At 40.7% G+C, this 21494-nt stretch overlaps 1 protein-coding gene across 1 annotated transcript in view; it reads left to right on the top strand.

The window, feature by feature from the left end:
- Positions 1-21494, top strand: part of LOC114655379 (glutamate decarboxylase 1-like) — a 61397-nt gene that overhangs the window by 12764 nt on the left and 27139 nt on the right. The window contains 7 exon segments of the mRNA XM_051930638.1: positions 3868-3980; positions 9469-9584; positions 9672-9751; positions 14979-15033; positions 16009-16125; positions 18208-18272; positions 18355-18433. Of these exon segments, the coding sequence (XP_051786598.1) occupies positions 3868-3980; positions 9469-9584; positions 9672-9751; positions 14979-15033; positions 16009-16125; positions 18208-18272; positions 18355-18433 (625 nt within the window).

Here is a 21494-nt window from a genome sequence, read left to right as displayed (position 1 = left end):
AATGTAATAATACGACATCATTCGCGTCTAATTTTACCGAGAAAGAACGTAGGGATCCAGTAAAAGGTGATACAGCTTGGGTGGGCTTTTGATTCCCGATACTAAGTTTACACAGTATGACCCCATTTTAAATGGGCAGCTGTACGTAACATTAAAAATAGTTATTTGTTTCGCGTTTTGTCTTATTTATGTAAAATTCACAAAACAGTTTATATGAATTGCAAGGCTAAATTTAAAATGTTTTTTTATCACATGCGTATGTCCAGATGGTTAAATGTTTTCAATATAGCCTAAATTTAATTGATTAATGTTAATGTGATAGCCCACATCGTGTGTGCTTTACTCGGTTTATTCCTTAATTTATGAAAACTATAACCTTTTCAGTGCAATGCTGGGCTGAATGTGTTAAAGAAAAATGACAGACTATAGGCTGTATCCTCGTTGTTTGTACTAGGAATTAGGAACACATTTACACGACTCGTGAAACTTACCAGGCGCACTCAATGTTGGATCAATAGGATTTATTTGCAAGATCAGTAGGAAAATCCAGATTCAATATCGAGGCTTTTGAACCCTTATCTTTAAAATATGAAAATATCACTGCCTAACGAGGTCTTGACTATTGCGTTCGTAACCAGAGAAATTAATTATTTAGTTAATCAAATTAAATTCAGTTTATTTTGTGCAGTCGCATTTAAATCTGTTTACGACGGTAGAAGTTGCCTTTGGGATATTGCTAACTATCTGCACATAGCTAATTTAAGATTACGGACAAACTTGTAATCTATCTATCTATCTATCTATCTATCTATCTATCTATCTATCTATCTATCTATCTATCTATCTATCTATCTATCTATCTATCTATCTATCTATTCTATTATATTCTATAGTGCCTTTCACATATCTATCTATCTATCTATCTATCTATCTATCTATCTATCTATCTATCTATCTATCTATCTATCTATCTATCTATCTGTCTATTCTATTCTATAGTGCCTTTCTATCTATCTATCTATCTATCTATCTATCTATCTATCTATCTATCTATCTATCTATCTATTCTATTCTATTCTATAGTGCCTTTTATCTATCTATCTATCTATCTATCTATCTATCTATCTATCTATCTATCTATCTATCTATCTATCTATCATATAGTGCCTTTCACATATCTATCTATCTATCTATCTATCTATCTATCTATCTATCTATCTATCTATCTATCTATCTATCTATCTATCTATCTATCTATCTATCTATTCTATAGTGCGTTTCTATCTATCTGTCTGTCTATCACATAGTGCCTTCATCAATCTATTTAATCTATTTATACACTCTTAAAAATAACGGTTCCGCAACACAATTTAACTGAGTTCATTGGTGACAAAGAATCATTTATTTCTGGAAAGAGTTCTTAGCATCTGTAATTGGTGCTGTGTCGTATTTCAAGTGTTTCCCAACATCTGGACAAAACAAAAATCTTTAATGTGCAGTATTCGATGTCACAGGATACTAACAGACCAAGAAAAACTGTACTGAATCTGTGGGATTGTATGCAGCGCACTGCCTTTTAAAATCATGAACCCACTATTACGCAAATCTCTTAGCATCTATATTTATGGAGCCTGTTATAGAAAAAAAATATTAAAAGTTACTTCTGGAACTTTCACATGGATCTATCTATATCTATTCTATATATCATATAGTGTCTTTTTTACCTATCTATTATATAGTGCCTTTACTTTCTATTATATAGTGCATTTCCTATATATTTATCTATTATATAATGCCTTTTCTATCTATCTATCTATCTATCTATCTATCTATCTATCTATCTATCTATCTATTTACGAGGGTCAATCAAAAAGTTTCCGCACTTTTTTAAACTCTATTTATTAAGGATTTCAAAAACACATTACATCACTTTTCTACATACTGTAGTCACCTTCATTTGCGATGCAATTTTCCCAGCGTCATACCAGCTTTTTAATACCCAATTGCTACTCCTCCCGCCTTCACCGTTTACAACGAAAATATAAAAGTGCGGAAACTTTTTGAATGTCCCTCGTATCTATCCATCTATCTACCTGTCTATTATATAGTGCCTTTCGTATCTATCTATTATAGTGCATTTCCTATTTATCTGTTATACACTATTGTGCATTTTCTTTCTATTTATCTATTGAACTAAAAAATGCCAAATGTCTTACATCGAATACAGTGTTCAGCATCGTTCGAACATGCTGGTATTTGATAGGCATTTACGTTATGGTTTTATTCACCATTACCGCAACCCAAACAAAAGCTATTCTTTCCTTGTATTTTTTCAATCTAAAAGAGTATTTAGGATCAACAGGTTAATAGATCAGACAGTTTTATTCCGCACCAAACGGCTCGAATTCGTTTAGAAAGTGCGATGAATGGCGCACCTGTTAACTCAAGTGTTGTAAAAGTTCTCTGTTGCTCATATGCACTTTGTATGTTCCATCTATCCATTATCTATCTATCCATCCATCCATCCATTATCCAACCCGCTATATCCTAACTCCAGGGTCACGGGGGTGTGCCGGAGCCAATCCCAGCCAACACAGGGCGCAAGGCAGGAAACAAACCCTGGGCAGGGCGCCAGTCCACCGCAGGGTGTGACTTTGTATGTTGAGCCATTTAAATCTGTCACGTTGAACAAGCCTATGTTTCAGAGAAAACAAGAAAGACAACTGACCCAACTGCTCGTTCTTAACATTTTGAGAAGGGACATCATTTAATTGGAATCTGCCGGAAGAAAGCGCTCTGTTAAACCTCGAGTGAATTTTAAAAGGCCCTCATAATTTGTGCGTATTTCCTTGTTTGAGATTATTGGAGCAAATAAATTGGATTCGGTTACGGATTGCTTGCTCACTTATTCTAGTGGGATATCGGTGTCAATGAATTATTGCTCCTCGTAACATTCATGATAACTTAAGTTTAACCAGAAAACATCACCGGGCAGGTTTTACCGTAGTAAAGTAGAGATTGGCATCTTTGTTGCCACCTCGGAGTGATGTGTCCCTGCAGTGGGACTGGTGTCCTGTCCAGAGTTTGGTCCCGACGCCCTGTGCGGCCCGGGGAGACTGCGGCCCTTCGGCACTGTAAGCTTATTAAGCACATTGAGGTAATGAACGGGTGGATTTTGGGGAGATTAATTTTCTCAGCTTTGACTCTATTTTTCAGTGAGCCTGCTATTTTTTGGATAGTGTTAGAAAATAAACGGATGGATTTTTTTTTTCATAATGGTCTTTCGTAGGAACATATCCACTAAGATTTGTTTTCGAGCCAAACGGAAACGCACTTAACATAAAGTTGGACTTAAAAAAAAGGGCTTCAATTTGACATTATTTATAATTGACTGAATTAGAAGAGCTTGAACATAGGGGCATTGATGGATGAAACGAATGCTTGCAATAAGTTAGGGTTTAAGCAGCATATAGGTGTAAACGTGTAGATGCACAAAAATATTATGGTGGTAATGAAAGGTACAACACAAGACCTTATGGCAGAGGCACAGAGCTGTAGTTATAATCCCACCATCGCTGTGTGCGACGTTTAAGGAGTCTCCGTATGTTAGTTATCGCACTTTAAAAATCGCAAACAATGGCCCGGTACTTGTATACGCAAGTTTTAGCTTTGGTGCCCATTGCTCTCGTCTCACCTTCTAAACATCTCATATATTTATAACACACACATATATATATATGTGTGTGTGTCACTTACAAATCAGACCAAATGCCCAGGCTCTGAGAGCCTCCTAACTCTTTAGAGTAGCTGAGAATTCGGCGCAGAATCGTGAAAGTAACAATGAAGTCTCTGTTTGATTTTTGGCAGGTTCACCTACGAAATTGCCCCTGTGTTTGTATTGATGGAGCAACTTACCCTTAGAAAAATGAGGGAAATCATTGGATGGCCTAGAGGAGATGGAGATGGAATATTCTCACCAGGTACGAATTTGCTATTTTAATAGTTCGCGAATCTTCTAGAATTTTACACAGGACTCTAGCTCAATTGTCGACTTTGATTTCGATTACGTTTAGTTTAATCTGGATGCTAATGTCCCTAAATATTAGCTAACGTGGCAATGCCGAGAAAGGTGTATTGGTATCACAGCCAATGCTCTTAAAAATTAAAGTCCCAGAGTGGTTTTTCAGTACGTAAAATAATATATGGGATAGCCCTTATCTCGTATGACCGTGATGTTTTCACGTACGAATGAATTGCTGTAATGGCCAGCACTGTCACTCTGGAGATGGGCGGGTCCTGGGCAGGTGATTGACAGCAGGGTAGTCGCAGGTGCGCTGAGCGCTGCGTTCCAGGAATCCCTGGAACTTTCTCGTTAAACCTTCGAAGTCCGAGAAGACAGGTGGAGACTCCCAGGGCCTCATACATACATAACGGGGTAACTGCTGGAGAAGGGACACGACACGAGACACCGGGCGGCGGTCGGGGACGCTGCGAGAGTAGAATAACTTAGTGAAGTGACTGTTATCTTTACAGGGCGTTTGCGAGTGATGATTCTGCTTAGAAGGCTGCTGAAAATCATTTGTTGTGGAATAAACGCGCCCGTTATTGGGTTTAGTTCGGTGTAGTGCAGGATTTACGTATAAGCTACACAAGCTATAGCTTAGGGCCCCCGCCTTCTTGGGGGGCCCCCAAAACAAATTGTCGAGTGAGCAATTGTCATATATACTTAAATATACTACAGCATTATTTGTCCCAATCAGGGCCCGGCCTTAGGCATAGGCGAAGTAGGCGACCGCCTAGGGGCCCCGGCGTCCGGGGGGCCCCGGAGCGACTCCTTGGTCTAATTTTCACGCATTTCACAGAGCTTCCAGGGGGCCCCTGGACCCCCCTTTCGCCTATGGCCACATAATACCTAAGACCGGGCCTGGTTCGGTGTGTGTTTTGGTCTTTCTATCTCGGTGTTTGTTACAATATATTTTTATGTGCATACGAGATGTTTTCACGTATACAAGATAGACTTAGAATAAAAAACGACAAAAGTGTGCTTCGCTTCTCCCTTACGAACATGAAAACACATCTATATGTACGTGAAAGTGTCCCAGACGTAAGAGATATTTCCACGTGAGTACCCGATTGGGGTTATTCCATAATTATTTTCACTCTGCGTACTTCAGGGCGATGCCAGGAGCCTTTTTTGCTTCCCTGACCCATCCACATGAAGATTCCAGAAAGATCCATAATTTATTGAGATCCATACAGTGAATAACCATGAATAGATTGGTCATTGATCTGCGAAATACCGATAGGTCATGATTGTAAAAGGACAATCTTCCTGCACACAATAAAACCGACTTAAGTTAAGTTAAGACTTAATCTGTTTGTGTAGAGATTTCAGGGCTTTTCTTTTTCTACATATTATGACGTTTTTCAAAGCACAAAGAACCAACTTCATGTGCAAAGAACTCTTCCCAGAATGAAATGGTGATTTGTCAAACAATGGTTCTATATGACGAACCACACAAACCAACAAATAACCATAAAATGCCATTAAGAAACCATGAATTTTAAGAGTGTACTTAGGACTCGGACTATCAAGAAACGTAGGGATCTGCGACAACTGAAGGGCAGATGAAGGTGTGCAGTAAAGCAAAGTAGACAAGGAAATAGAAAGACCAGAACTGTGAGGCTTTGTCAAAGTCCAACTAGCCGTGTGTTGCTATACTGTACACTCTTAAAAATGCTGGTTCTTTAATGGCACCTTATGGTTCTTTACTGGGTTGTGTGATTCCTTGTTTGGATTATGTTTAGTTTAGTCTGTATACTACTAATCTATTAATGTGAATAGATGACAAAGCACCATTTCGTTCGGGGAAGGGTTCTTTGCATTACATTTACATATTTGGCTGACTTACAACATTTGAGATAGAATTAAAAATAATAATAATAATAATAATAATACATTTTATTTGTTCGTAGGTGCCTTTCTAAACACTCAAGGACATCAAACAATAGATAAAACACACATTAAAAACAAAACTCAAAATACAAAAATTAAAATCAGACAGAGCAATTGTAATCAAAGAGGAAAAGCAGTCTTAAACAAATGAAGTTTTAAGTTTAGATTTGAAAAGTGAAAATGATTCAATATTTCTAAGCTCAGGTGGTGAAAATAATTATGGAATAACCCCAATCGGGTACTCACGTGAAAATATCTCTTACGTCTGGGACACTTTCACGTACATATAGATGTGTTTTCATGTTCGTAAGGGAGAAGCGAAGCACACTTTTGTCGTTTTTTATTCTAAGTCTATCTTGTATACGTGAAAACATCTCGAATGCACATAAAAATATATTGTAACGAACACTGAGATAGAAAGACCAAAACACACACCGAACCAGGCCCAGTCTTAGGTATTATGGGGCCATAGGCGAGTTCCAGAGCTGGGGAGCTCCCCATGGTGGTAAGACGGACGAAGGGGACAGTCAAGTGGATGGAGGAAGAGGATCTGAGGGTACGGGAGGGAATGGCAACATGGAGGAGGTCAGACAGATATGGAGGGGCGAAGCTGTGGAGAGCCTTAAAAGTTAACAGGAGAATTTTGAATTGAATGTGGAACTGAACCAGAAGCCAGTGAAGCTGCTGCAAGGCAAGAGTGATATGGTGAGTAGAGGGGGTTCTAGTAATGATGCGAGCAGATGAATTCTGGACCAGTTGAAGCTTATAAAGAGATTTGCGAGAAAGACCAAAGAAAAGGGAATTGCAATAATCCAGACGAGAAGTGACAAGGCTATGAACAAGGATAGCAGTGGTGTGGGGAGTGACGGAGGGGCGAATACGATTAATGTTACACAAGTGGAAATATGCAGACCGGGAGATGTTATCGATGTGGGACTGAAAGGATAAAGTACTGTCAAGGATGACACCCAGACTCTTAACCTTTGGGGAAGGGGAGACAGAGGAATTATCAATAACAAATGAAAAATGATCAGTTTTGGATAATGTTGATTTTGTACCATTGAGGAGAACCTCAGTTTTGTCACTTGTTATTTAATTTAAGAAAATTTGATGAAAACCAGGATTCGATGTCTGCTATACAATCAGTAAGTGAGGAGGGTGGAAAGGAAGCAGTAGGTCTGCTAGTGAGATAGAGCTGGGGGTCATCAGCATAACAGTGGAAGCTAATGTTATATTTATGAAAGATATTACCGAGGGGAAGGAGGTCAATAATGAAAAGGAGGGGCCCCAGGACAGAGTCCACCTGAAGTAACAGCGGTGGGTTGGGATGTGAAAGTTTAAAGTTGGAGCACAGGTGGGTGAAGAGACTTGCTCAGGGTCACACAGTCTCACTGGTGGGATTTGAACACACAGCCTTATGATTTGAAGTCCGAAGCCTTAACCACTACACCACATTATGGCCTGTGCAAAGGAAGTTAACTTTGTGCTTTGCAAACACTTCCTAATAAGTCAAAAATAATATATATAATGGTAGGCTACTTAACAAGATGCTAACAGATTAAGAAAACCTGGACTTGGCCTGTGTTACTGTACATACAGTTAGGTCCATAAATATTTGGACAGAGACAACTTTTTTCTAATTTTGGTTCTGTACATTACCACAATGAATTTTAAATGAAACAACTCCGATGCAGTTGAAGTGCAGACCTTTCAGATTTAATTCAGTGGGGTTGAACAAACGATTGCATAAAAATGTGAGGCAACTAAGGCATTTTTTGAACACAACTCCCTTCATTTTCAGGGGGCTCAAAAGTAATTGGACAAATTAAATAACTGGAAATAAAATGTTCATTTCTAATACTTGGTTGAAAACCCCTTTGCTGGCAATGACAGCCTGAAGTCTTGAACTCATGGACATCACCAGATGCTGGGTTTCCTCCTTTTTAATGCTCTGCCAGGCCTTTACTGCAGCGGCTTTCAGTTGCTGTTTGTTTGTGGGCCTTTCTGTCTGAAGTTTAGTCTTCAACAAGTGAAATGCCTGCTCTATTAGGTTAAGATCAGGTGACTGACTTGGCCATTCAAGAATTTTCCACTTCTTTGCTTTAATAAACTCCTGGGTTGCTTTGGCTGTATGTTTTGGGTCATTGTCCATCTGTATCATGAAACGCCGCCCAATCAATTTGACTGCTTGTATTTAGCTGGATTTGAGCAGACAGTATGTCTCTGAACACCTCAGAATTCATTCGGCTGCTTCTGTCCTGTGTCACATCATCAATAAACACTAGTGTCCCAGTGTCACTGGCAGCCATGCACGCCCAAGCCATCACACTGCCCTCCACCGTGTTTTACAGATGATGTGGTATGCTTTGGATAATGAGCTGTTCCACGCCTTCTCCATACTTTTTATCTTGCCATCATTCTGGTAGAGGTTGATCTTGGTTTCATCTGTCCAAAGAATGTTTTTCCAGAACTGTGCTGGCTTTTTTAGATGTTCTTTAGCAAAGTCCAATCTAGCCTTTCTATTCTTGAGGCTTATGAGTGGCTTGCACCTTGCAGTGCACCCTCTGTATTTACTTTCATGCTTTCTTCTCTTTATGGTAGACTTGGATATCGATACGCCTACCCTCTGGAGAGTGTTGTTCACTTGGTTGGCTGTTGTGAAGGGGTTTCTCTTCACCATGGAAATGATTCTGAGATCATCCACCACTGTTGTCTTCCGTGGACGTCCAGGTCTTTTTGCGTTGCTGAGTTCACCAGTGCTTACTTTCTTTCTCAGGATGTACCAAACTGGAGATTTTGCCACTCATAATATTGTAACAATTTCTCAGATGGGTTTTTTCTGTTTTCGCAGCTTAAGGATGGCTTCTTTCACCTGCATGGAGAGCTCCTTTGACCGCATGTTGTCTGTTCACAGCAAAATCTTCCACATGCAAGCACCACACCTCAAATCAGCTCCAGGCCTTTTATCTGCTTAATTGATAATGACATAACGACGGACTTGTCCGCATCTGCCCATGAAATAGCCTTTGAGTCAATTGTCCAATTACTTTTGAGCCTCCGAAATGAAGGGATTGTGTTAAGAAAATGCTTTAGTTGCCTCACATTTTTATGCAATCGTTTTGTTCACCCCACTGAATTAAAGCTGAAAGTCTGCACTTCAACTGCATCTGAGTTGTCTCATTTAAAATTCATTGTGGTAATGTACAGAACCAAAATTAGAAAAAAGTGGTCTCTGTCCAAATATTTATGGACCTAACTGTATGCAGTGAGAATCCTTTTAAAATCAGGAGCCACTGGTATGTTACCAATCTGTTAGTTTCTGGTTATTTACTGTATGGAACCTCTGATGTATCTAAAAAATTATAAGGTTCTTTCTGAAACTTTCATGTGAAGGGGTCTCTTGGGAACTAATCCTGGATTCCCTATGGCATCGCTCAGAAGAGACACTCTGTCACCTTTATTTTTAAGAGGGTACTTAACTTGGTTTCTTCGTTTTTGTTTTTTTTGGCCAGGTGGCGCTATATCCAACATGTACAGCGTAATGGCCGCTCGCTACAAGTACTTCCCAGATGTGAAAACCAAAGGAATGGCTGCAGTCCCTAAACTAATCCTGTTTACCTCAGAGCTGGTAATTGATTGTTCTTCTTCTTTTTGAACACACCCATGTCTGTGTTGAGTTCCAGGACTGATTTGTATCTCTTTGAAATCATTCCAGAGTCATTACTCCATAAAGAAAGCAGGAGCTGCACTTGGATTCGGGACAGAGAACGTCATTTTGATAAAAACGGATGAAAGGTACAGTATATGCTTTGAGCTAAGCTAAGAGTTTTTCTAAGCTAAATGTAGATGCTCAATGTTATATTTATAACTGGAAAAGTTGAGTAGGATTTATTTTGCTCTTTGATTATGGATTTATTCACAAAGAACACTGTTGTTGCTCCATATTGGGGTGTCCAACTCAGGATTTGAAGGGCCACAATTTTTCATTCTAACCCTTTCCTTAATTAGTCATGAGTTTTTGCTGCTAATTAACTTCCTTTCCTTTAATTTTAATTGACTTGCTATGACTTGGACCTCTTCATTGTTCTTTGTTACCTGTGGACCAACGGGGTGCGTACAGTCGCCCTAACCCGACACAGACAGGCAGGACATAAGTTTCTCCACACAGCACACCTTTACTTACAGGTGGGAAACGCTTTCTCTGCTCCCCACAAGAGCACAATGTCCACAAGACCAAAGCACAGTCCTTTTCCTTTCTATTCTTTTCTCTGCTTCCACTCCTCTCCCGGCAAGCTTCGTCCTCTTCCTCCCAACTCTGGCTCCCCGAATGGAGTGAGGCAGATCCTTTTATTTCACTCCTGAGCGTGCTCCAGTTTGCTCATCAGTGTTACCCGAATCACTCCCAGCTGTGGTGGAAGTCCACTGTATGGCTCTGCTGAACCCAACAGGGCTGTACCAAACTCCAACTCCCAGCGTGCCCTGCGGGGATCTGTGGTGCCACAGCTGCCCAGGAGGGCCGCCCTCTAGTGTCCGAGAGGAGGTAGTGCCTCATAGATTCTCTCTACCCGCCCCCCATGGCCACCCGTCACATACCTTAATTAGCAGCCACACAATAATGACATACAAAAAGAGCCAACACATGACCAGCTAACCTGTGTCTATCATGCAATCCATCCATCCATCTGTTTTCTGCTGCTCATCTGGGTCCAGGCCACAGGGGGCAGCAGTGATGCACAGACATCCCTTTTCTCTGCCAACTCCTCTGGGGGGATACAAGGCATCCCCAGGCCAGCCATGAGATACAATCTGCCCAGCGTGTCTCTCTCTTCTGTCTCCATCATACAATATCTGAAAATAATGAAAGGTGAAAGTCTCAGTAATGTTGATGTGCTCAGGTCCACAAAATGTTGTGACGGTACTCTTAGAAAAAAGAACATCAACAGTTCTGGAAACGTCTGCTGTGGCAGAATTAAAGGACAAACAAGCAATTCCATCCCCAAATGCCGTATTAGCAAGGCTTCTCTCCTAAGACCCAGTCCATACGGAGTGTGCGTCGCCCCGTTGGTTGTAGTGAACGTGGACAGATAGCTTTACTGATCAAGAAGGTCAAGGTTGAGAATCCGTATACTTTAATGTTGATTTCTGGCAAGAAGTCGTACAAAGTATGAGGACATGAAAACCATTAACAACTTGACGGTAAAAGGACGATAATTTCCTAAAACCTAAAATACAATTTGGTGGAAGGTAAAGCAAAGACTAAAGCAATTCTAATAGCAAAAAGGGAGTGAGGGACATACCAATAACTATTAAATTTAAAGGGGGGGGTTTGGGAATGTACCAAACAGTCTAATAACAATATTAACACAGGCTGCTGTAGATAGATAGATAGATAGATAGATAGATAGATAGATAGATAGATAGATAGATAGATAGATAGATAGATAGATAGATAGATAGATAGATAGATAGATAGATAGATAGATAGATAGATAGATAGATACTTTATTAATCCCTGCTGTAGCAGCACACAAGCCATGGAAATAAATTAACAACAAGAATCGGCTTCTATTTGTGAAACTTGTTGGGATGAAATTGTTTGGAGTTTGAGGCCCTGACTCAGGTGGTCTTCTGTTGGCTCACTTCACGTTGGCTACCATTTAAGGAAAAAAGAAGCAATTCAGATATCTGGGTCTTAAGGCAATTAAAACGAAGGGAAAAGAAGTCAGTTCACAGCTGAAAGTGGTCATTAATTAAGAAAAGAGGCAGGAAGGAAACCCTGCAGCCACAGCGTCCCCCCAGGACCGGAGTTGGACACCCCTGGTATGTATCGTACATGCCACATATCACTCCTCTTTTCAGATCACTTAACTGGCACCCTGCAGCAGCACATATTATTTTCAAATCCTTAATGTTTGTTTGCAGATTGGTCAGTCGGCCAGCTTCTACCTCTATGGAGACAGTTAAAATAACAATAATTAATTTTAATTTATAGAACGCTTTTCTCACTACTCAAAGTGCTGTACATAGACAGTGGGGAACCACTTCAACCACCAACAATGTGCTGCACCTATCATACTTGCACCAGCGTGCCCACCACACAATTAGCTATTAGATGGTGAAGTGGTAAGAGAGATAGGTCAGGGGATGATTAGAGGACCAGAATGGACAAGGCTGTGGTGGGCAATTTAGTCAGGACATCGGGGTACACCGTACTCTTTTCAAAAGATGCTCAGGGATCTTTTATAACCACAGAAAGTCAGGACCTCAGTTTTACATCTCATCCAAAGGATGGCACCGTTTTTTACAACACAGTGCCCCTGTCACTGCACTGGGGGCATTGGGATCCCCACACAGGGTAAGCACCCCCTGATGGTCCCACCACCTCTTCCAGCAACAACCGAAGCTTTTCCCTAGATTGTCTCCCATCTAACTACTAGGTAGGTTCAAACATGCTTAGCCTGCAGATGGAATACAATTAATCTGAAGTGGCTTATGAGTTTCTGTACTCCTTCTCAACATCTCAGGTCTGCTGATGAATGGCATCTGGAGGTGCCACCTCTGTGTGGCATCAAATCTCCATTCAGACTCTTTCCGCGTATAGGTTCTAGCTGGTGGAATTGAGCTGCTCACCTCCATTTGAACTGCTAGCCCCCTTGATACATTTTTGTTTGAAAACACTCTAGTTCTGTGAATTTCCTCTTTAACTGATAAGCTGTTAGGTTTTTGCTTTCTAACTAGGAAGTGCAACTCACTTTTATTTTGTTCTCATCTCTCCACTTGTGGTGATCAATTTTGTCCCCTCGTCCTGTAACAGTTGTTCCCAAACAGTCCCCAGGCTGATGTTTACTTGATTATGTTGACCTCTTTTGTAAGGCGCTAAACAAGTCTGCTAAGTAAATAATGTAAAGGGCACATCAGGTAGAAATCGGCAAAATTGTTATAGAGGGACTTGGATAGCATACTGGCTTTGGGCAGAATTGTGGCACATAAAACTTAATGTAAAACATTTCATGAAAGTAAAAATGGTAAATTTAAATATGGTGGTGGTGGGGGTCCTAAACGTGAACCTACCCTTATGAGAAAGACCTAGGAGTCATAGTGGACTCATTACTATCTGCATCCAGGCAGTGGACAGAAGCAAACAAGAAGGTTAACAGGAATTTTAAGGTTATATAGCACCCTGATGTGTGTGGTGCATGTCAAAGGAGGTTCTGCTAAGCTTTATAACACACTAGTGAGGCCTGACCTGGAGTACTGCATACAGCTTTGGTCTCCATATTACAAAAAAAGACAAAGCAGTGCTGGAGAAAATCCAGAGAAGAGCAGCCATGCTGATTAAGACCGAGAGGTGTGAGGGGAGATTGAAGGAGTGGAACCTTCTCTGTTAAAGTAAGCGGAGATTAAGAGGGAACGTGTTTATAATTATGAAAGGAACTGGTGCAGAGGATTCAGACTGTTAGTTTAAAATAAATTTGGTATCAGGGACATGGTTGTAGACTTGTTTTGCGGCAGGTCTTGTGAAAATGTTAGAACGTTATTATTAGCAAAGTATTGTGGTGGAGCGTAGGACTTTAGGGACCTTCAGATCTCAACTTGATGTTATTTTGCACAAACTACATTTACTTTTACATTTATTTGCTTGGCAGATGCTTTTATCCAAAGCGACTTACAAAGAGGTACATATAATCGAGCAATGTTAGGTCTGGGCAATCTAGCAATCCTCGGTGAATACGATGGGTGAATTTGTTGGGCTGAATGGCCTGTTCTCCTCACAGTTTTTATAATGTTCTGATGATCTAAATGTATCATAAATATCACTCTCAAACCTGTGGAATCTACTTCTGGGTCATGAAGGGTGAAGCCTATCCTGCCAGCACTTGGGTATAAGGCAGGAAAAAGCCTCGGGCACAGTGCCCATTCATCCTTGGCCAACTTGCTGGACACTCTCACACTCACAATGGGGCTGATTTAGAATCACCAGCTCACTAGACCTTTGGGATGGGGGAAGAAAATGGTGTACCCCAAGAAAACCCATACATACAGTGCCCTCCATAACAATTTGGGACCAAAAACAACATTATTCCCTTAATTTACCGCTTTGCTCCTCAATTTAAAATTACAAATCAAACAATTCAGATGTGAATGAAGTGCACATTGCAGACTTTCATTTAAAAAGCATTTGCTTACACACCATGTAGAAATGACATTTTTTATACTGTATGTGGTCCCCTCATTTCGTACATATGGAGAACATGCACACTCTACAAAGATACTGTCCTGGTGCTAGATCCATGAGAAGGCAACACTACCCACTGTGCTACATGCCATCCTATGGAGCCAATACTTTTATATATAGTTTGAGGTACGGCCCGTGTCCTTACCCTGCTGTGACGCCATTGAAATGGAACGACGAGGAAAGAGAATGCGCACAGAGCATTATCTCATCCAGGAGTGCTAGGTGGCAGCCCCCCTCGGTTGTAGCAGTGCCTCAGATTCCCACAGTACAGCATGGGACATGGGAGTTTTTTAACTCAACCTTGTTGGGTTCCATGGGTGTTGTCAGGTGATGCTGCAGGGCCTAAGGAGCCTTACTTCAGGGGATTTCCACCTCACCCCGAGTGGTCTTGAAGAACATCTACGGAGCACCGGAAGTACTTCCACATGGAAGATAAAAAGAGCTGCCCTGCTTCACATGGACAAACCCAGAGTCAAAAGGAAGGTGGACAATACTGACAAGAAGGAGTGGAGGACGGCAGTGACCAGTGGGAGAAGGAAGAGAAAAGTGTTGTGCTATACCGTGCTTTATTGTACTTGTGGCTATGGTGGTGGGAAACACTTTCCAAGAAGAGTTTTCCACCAAACCAAGACTCTTTAAGCCTTTTAACTTGTGTCTCAGCCTGATTGTGTTGGCTGCTTGGGGAGCTGGAGTGTCCCATCGGTGTCCACAACAGTAACAAGAAACTTGTGCTACTTTATTCTTTATTGTTAATTTTACAGTTGACCACTTTTCTGTCTTTGCCAGAGGAAGAGTCATACCGGCTGATCTGGAATCTAAAATTATTGAAGTGAAACAAAAGGTAGGCATGGAGATTGTCAGAAATATGTGTAGCTACACTATTAAAATTAAAGGTGCCAGAGTGGTTCTTAAGAACAATGCCATTGGGGAAACATTTTTGCTTCCCAAAGAATCATACATATGAAGATTCCAGAAAAAACCTTCAAATCCATAACAAGATCCATAAATCACCATGAGTTGATGATAAATTTGTAAAATTCAAAAGGGCTCATGATTTTAAAAGGAGAGTAACACAAGCTAAGTTCAGGTTTCTTGATCTGTGGTATCCTGGTAGGTCACCTACTATATATTACGGAGTTCTGGTTTGGCCACATATTAGAGACCTTTTCCAAGCCCAAAGAACCGATTTCATATGCTAAGACTCCACAACAGAACAAAATGGTTCTTTGTCAAGTAATGGTTCTGCAAGGAACCACACATCCCCATGAAGTGCTATTACAGAACCAGTAATTTAAGACCATGATGCTTTTTTTGGTGAGTAAACTACATTTGGGTCACCTGGGTGAGGTGTCTGATGTTAGGAAAGACCCAAAACTCCCAAAGATCCCAGGATACATCACTGAAGATGCATCCCAGTGCATCCAAGGATGTATCACTCAACCCAGCTGAGTTTTCACACTTGAAGTACTGACAGGAGAAGCACGTTGCTCAGGATTACTCAGTCCATTGGGTTGGGTCAAGTTCAGAACTTGTCCATAGCAAAAACAAAAAAATATTAAAAACAATTTCACGGCCAACAAGTTCCGATTACTACTGCAAGTCCATTATTGGTAAATTAAGCAAGTTGGACAGGGTGTACGGGGAGTTGTTTCTTTGGAGCCAGGATAGGGTTCCATGGCGGTATAGTTGTGTTATTTACTTACTGAATCTAATTTTGTTGCTACTTCTGAAAAGCACAAGAGAGAAACACCCTTTTATATCTTTAATTTACTATTAAACAAATCTATTAATCTGCCTGTTACCTTTATTTTTCTAGGGATATGTTCCATTGTATGTCAACGCCACAGCAGGAACCACTGTATATGGTGCTTTCGATCCAATTAATGAAATTGCCGATATCTGTGAAAAATACAACTTGTGGCTCCATGTAGATGTAAGTCTTGTTCCTGCACCCCATTATGTATTTGTGGTCTGTCTTTTTTGGGGGGGAGGGAAGGCCTGGGTATGCTCTGCAACTTGCATTTTTCCAAAGACTCCGCAAGTGAGAAAGTAGTTAACTTCGCAGCAGTAAACGGGACTACTAGGGATCTACTGAAGGAGTTGTAAATTGTAGAGGGAGAAGTGCTGCTCAGATTAAATGGGCTGAAATCAAAGAAATCACAGGGACCAGATAATATTTATCATCAAGCTCTTAAGGACACTAGTGAGTACAGATATAAACCTTTCACACATTTTTAGGAAGTTGCTGTGCACTGGGGAGATTCCAAAGGACTAGAAAATGGCAATTATTATCCCATTATATAAAAAGGGTGACTGGGCAGATCCAAGAAACTATAGGCCAGAGTAAGCTTAACGTGCATCACAGAAAAATTAATGGAAGGAATTATTAAGGATAAGATTGAGCAACACCTGGCAAGGACAGGAATTATTAGGAACAGTCAGCATGGGCTTAGAAGAGGGAGGTTGTGTTTTATTAACATGCTGGAATTCTATGAGGAGGCAACAAAAGGATACGATCAGAGTGGAGCACATGAGATTATTTATAATGACATTCAGAAAGCATTTGATAAGGTGCCACATGAGAGGTTGGGCATCAAACTAAAAGAAGTGGCAGTTCAGGGTGATGTTTTTAGATGGGGGCAGAATTGACTCAGGAAGCAGAGGGTGATGGTGCAAGGAACCTCATCAGAATTGGCCGATGTTAACAGTGGTGACCAGCAGGGGTCAGTGCTAGGGCTGCTGCTATATTTAATAAATATAAATGATTTAGATAGGAATATAAGGAACAAGCTGGTTAAGTTTGCAGATGATACCAAGATAGGTGGATTAGCAGATAATTTGGAATCCGTTATATCATCACAGATGGACATACAGGCTTAGGCAGATGAAATTTAATGTCAGTAAATGTAAATATTTACACATAAGAAGTAAAAATGTTAGGTTTGAATACACAATCGGCGGTCTGAAAATCGAGAGTCCACCTTATGAGAGGGATTTAGGAGTAGTAGTGGACTCAAAGCTATCGACTCCCCGATAGTGTCAGAAGCCATTAAGAAGGCTAACAGAATGTCAGGTTATATAGCGCCTTGATGTGTGAAGTACAAGTCAAAGGAGGTTCTGCTCAAGATTGAGGCCTCATCTGGAGTCCTGTGTGCAGTTTTGGTCTCCAGGCGACAAAAAGGACATAACAGCACTAGAAAAGGTCCACAGAAGAGCGACTAAGCTGATTCCAGGGCTACCGGGGATATGTTATGAGGAAAGATTAAAAGAGCTGAGCCTTTACAGTTCAAACAAAAGAAGATGAAGAGGAGACCTGACTGAAGTGTGCAAAATATGAAGGGAATTAGTCCAGTGGATCAAGACGGTGACTTTAAAATGAGTTCATCAAGGAAACAGGGACACTTTTCTAAACTTGTTAAGAGTTTCAAACATTCAGAAGTTTTTCTTTACACAAAGAATGATAGACACTTGGAATAAGCGACCAAGAAGTGTGGTAGACAGTAGGACTTTGGAGACCTTCAGAAGTCGACTTGATGTTTTTTTAGAAGAATTAAGTGGATAGGACTGGCAAGCTTTGTTGGGGTGAATGACCTGTTCTCTTCCAGATTGTCCTAATGTTCTAATCAGCATTTATAATATTCTAAATGCAGGTCAGATTTGGTGGTCATCCCTGCTAGGTTTGTGCACATCATTATCCTAAACTGTACTGAGTTCCCTGAGATGTTGGATTCCTTATTTTTATCAGTGTCCATCATTCATTTTGAGGGAGAGAGGTTTGAGAGATTCAAAGGTGATGTAATGGGGGGCTTCGTAGAACTATTTAGTTGCCTGTTCCTAGGCACCTAAGGACACCTAGGAACCTCAACGACAACATACTTTTGAATTGCTACCAATGAAACAAATGACTGAAATTACAGTGCTCCGCCATTCGCATAGTGACCATCTACTTTGTGACATTTTCCTGTGTCATCTTCCACATGGTGTTTAGTTTGACATATTTTCTCTTCTGTCATAGGGAGCATGGGGAGGTGGGCTTCTCATGTCCAGAAAGCATCGTCATAAACTAAATGGAATTGAAAGGTAAGGCAAATCTTGGGCTTTATTGATCACAGAATGCCTGCAGCCTTTGGCCTCTTGTCCATACATTCTCTTACTGTTGTAGGGCCAACTCGGTGACCTGGAATCCTCACAAGATGATGGGCGTTCTGCTACAGTGCTCTGCCATTCTTGTTCGTGAAAAGGTGAGATTTCAGCTTTGGCAAAATGTCGTTGATAAAGACGAGGTGGCAAATTAAAACTGAGTTTTTGAATTAAAGTGCACTTTCAAAGTCTGAACAGCTGATGGCCACTTTCATCATTTTAAGTGTCTTACACTTGTACTCTTTTTATTTTTATTTGTTTGTGTTAGTGCATGAAGAGATGTCCCAGGCATACAAAATTTTTTTTTAGTAAAAGTTCTAAGAAAGTGGCTTATGTTTTACCTACAGTGAGCTGCAAATCATTCTAGTGAATAACACGGGTCTGCATAGAAATTGATTGCTCTATGACAGCCTCACACTGTTCCATGCCATCTGAACTAGCGTGGTGCCAAGGTGTCACCCGCTGCATAGCTGCACTCAGGGCCTAATCTGGGATCCTGAGTTGGTTTGTCATGCAGTGGGTGCGGCGATGCGCTGTATCAGCGTCTGCTCCCAACTTCTCTCTCTCTATCTTTCCACCTCAACTAATGTTAAGAATGAGGGAGACTACCAGCAGCCATGCTGCCTGCACTTCAGAACAGGTGATAAACCTGAAGCTAAGCCTGTTAAGGCCGGACAGTACTTGGACAGGAATCCATCTACAACAAGCTTGGGTTGCTGCTGGAAGAGGTGTTGGTGAGGCCGGGTAGCAGGGGGCGCTTACTCTGTTGTCCAAATGTGGATGCCAATGCTCCCAGTGTAGTGACAAGGGACACTGAGCTGTAAAAATGGCGCCATCCTTTGTATGAGACGTACGACTGTGGTCCTGACTTTCTGCAGTCATAAAAGATTCCTGGGTGTTCTTTGTAAAGAGTAGAGTGTATCCCAATGTCCTGGCTAAACCACCCACCACAGCCTAGTCTTTCTGGCCCCCTAATTCTCCCCTGTCCCTAATTGCCTCTGTCACTCACTATTTCACCACCTAATAACCAATGTGTGCTGAGCACACTGGCACAATAATGGCTCTCATCACAACACCCAGGTGGGTGATACACATTACTGGTGGTGGTTCAAGTGGCTCCTCACTCACTGCAGTGCTTTGAGTAATGAAGAACAGCGCAATAGAAGTGTAAGGAATTATTATTATTATTATTATTTTTCAGCTCAAAGCATACTTCAGATAATTTTCTGAGCATGAAAATTACTTAATGATATAAAAAAATGCAACTTTTTATTTTTAAAAAAACATTTTTTTTCAAAAACACTTAATCCAGAGAAACACTTTGTGATAAAGAAATTGCAATTTCAGAAGTGGATTGAACACACTTAAATCAATAAACTTCACCCATTTTATTGCATGACAGGATTTTGGTGCAGGCCAGTCTCATTGGTTAACTTCATTACGTAATGGAAGGGATGATACTTCTAGAAATTACAAAACAATTTCTTTTTTCATTTTACAACATCTAACTAGCATTATTTGTTTAGATATTATGCAAGGATGCAACGCTGAATACAAACGTTAAATCTCCTAAACAATTCTTCTTTAATGGAATCATCAAAGCTTTATTAATAGAAAAAGAATGTAAGAGTACTGCGGTGGGTTGGCACCCTGCCCGGGATTGGTTCCTGCCTTGTGCCCTGTGATGGCTGGGATTGGCTCCAGCAGACCCCCGTGACCCTGTGTTCGGATTCAGCGGGTTGTAAAATGGATGGATGGATGTAAGAGTAGACATGTTTGATGACGGGAACACTGTAGCTTTGCCATCTGAATTCCAGCAGTTGAATCTTTAGTGGTTAGGAACACCTTAAAGGGGTCCATGGCCAGTGGCGTAGCTAGGGGCGGGCGGAGGGGGCGGTCCGCCCCAGGCAGCACATTTTTGGGGGCGGAATTATTGGCCAAAAGGCTCAGTACAATTCGTGTGTAAGCAGCAGGGTTCGGAAAAATATCACGCATGAATGAAAAAAGTAAAATTCTCTGATTTTTATCCACAAATGCTTCCAAAATAATTTTCAGACTGTCCTTCTGTGACGGCATCAGACACAGCAGTAGAAATTTATGAGGCGATAACAAAAATAAGCATAAACATTACACTGATAATAATTTCTAGGAAGATAAACAACTAATTTACAAATTATAATTTCGTTTCGTTATCAATCCGATTGCGTTCTTGCTCTGCGCAGAAAACATCGCCACCTATCACTTGTACACTACACTGGTTCTGGTTTTCGCAGCATAATTATATTAAACTAATGATTAGATTAGAACCTGGCTTATCAGTGCGTCTATACTAGATTCTTGTCTAGTTGAAGCTTGCAAATAATTATGTGAAAAATTGTTGCTGTTTCTCTAAATATGAATAAATCTATGCAAAAGTTATCTTAATTTTTCTCTAAACGACATTTTAATTTCCTATTTAAATAGGTTAACATATTCAGATTGAAGCCCACTCCGCTCCGAGCAGCACAAACTCTAGCTATGCCACTGTCCCTGGCACATTTGTTGCAGTCTTGCCAAACTGCTGGATGTCATGCATCTGTAACAGTTATATGGATCACTTTGATGACTTCATGTTATATTTTATCATTAATGTTAGGCTTGTGCCTATATGTGATGCTACATTTTGTATTTTAAGAAAGTGTGTGTGAGAAATAATACAGTATATTTTAATTTAGTTTTTATTAAAAGCCATGGCCATTTCCAGCCTAATTGTCTTAGGCACAAGTGAAAAGTTCTTCCTACCAAGCAAACATGGTGGGGTACTTCATGTTTTAAGGTTGCCTGAGTAAAGTTAATTTTTTTATTGTGTTGTCTTTCAAATAGTGGCTTACAATGGTAGTGTAAGTTAATGAATAAAAACGGTTCTTAGTTTTATATTAAATGGTATCTTAATTGCACAATCTGAAAATGACTTCCATCCATCCATCCATTTTCCAACCCGCTGAATCCGAACACAGGGTCACGGGGGTCTGCTGGAGCCAATCCCAGCCAACATTGGGCACAAGGCAGGAACCAATCCCGGGCAGGGTGCCAGCCCACCGCAGGACACTCACACACACCAAGCACACACTAGGGCCAATTTAGGATCGCACAATCCACCTAACCTGCATGTCTTTGAACTGT

This window comes from Erpetoichthys calabaricus, chromosome 8 (assembly GCF_900747795.2).
Source record: "Erpetoichthys calabaricus chromosome 8, fErpCal1.3, whole genome shotgun sequence".
Taxonomy (NCBI): domain Eukaryota; kingdom Metazoa; phylum Chordata; class Cladistia; order Polypteriformes; family Polypteridae; genus Erpetoichthys; species Erpetoichthys calabaricus.
The sequence above is the reverse complement of the archived record's forward strand: the minus strand, read 5'-3'. Positions and strand labels throughout refer to the sequence as shown.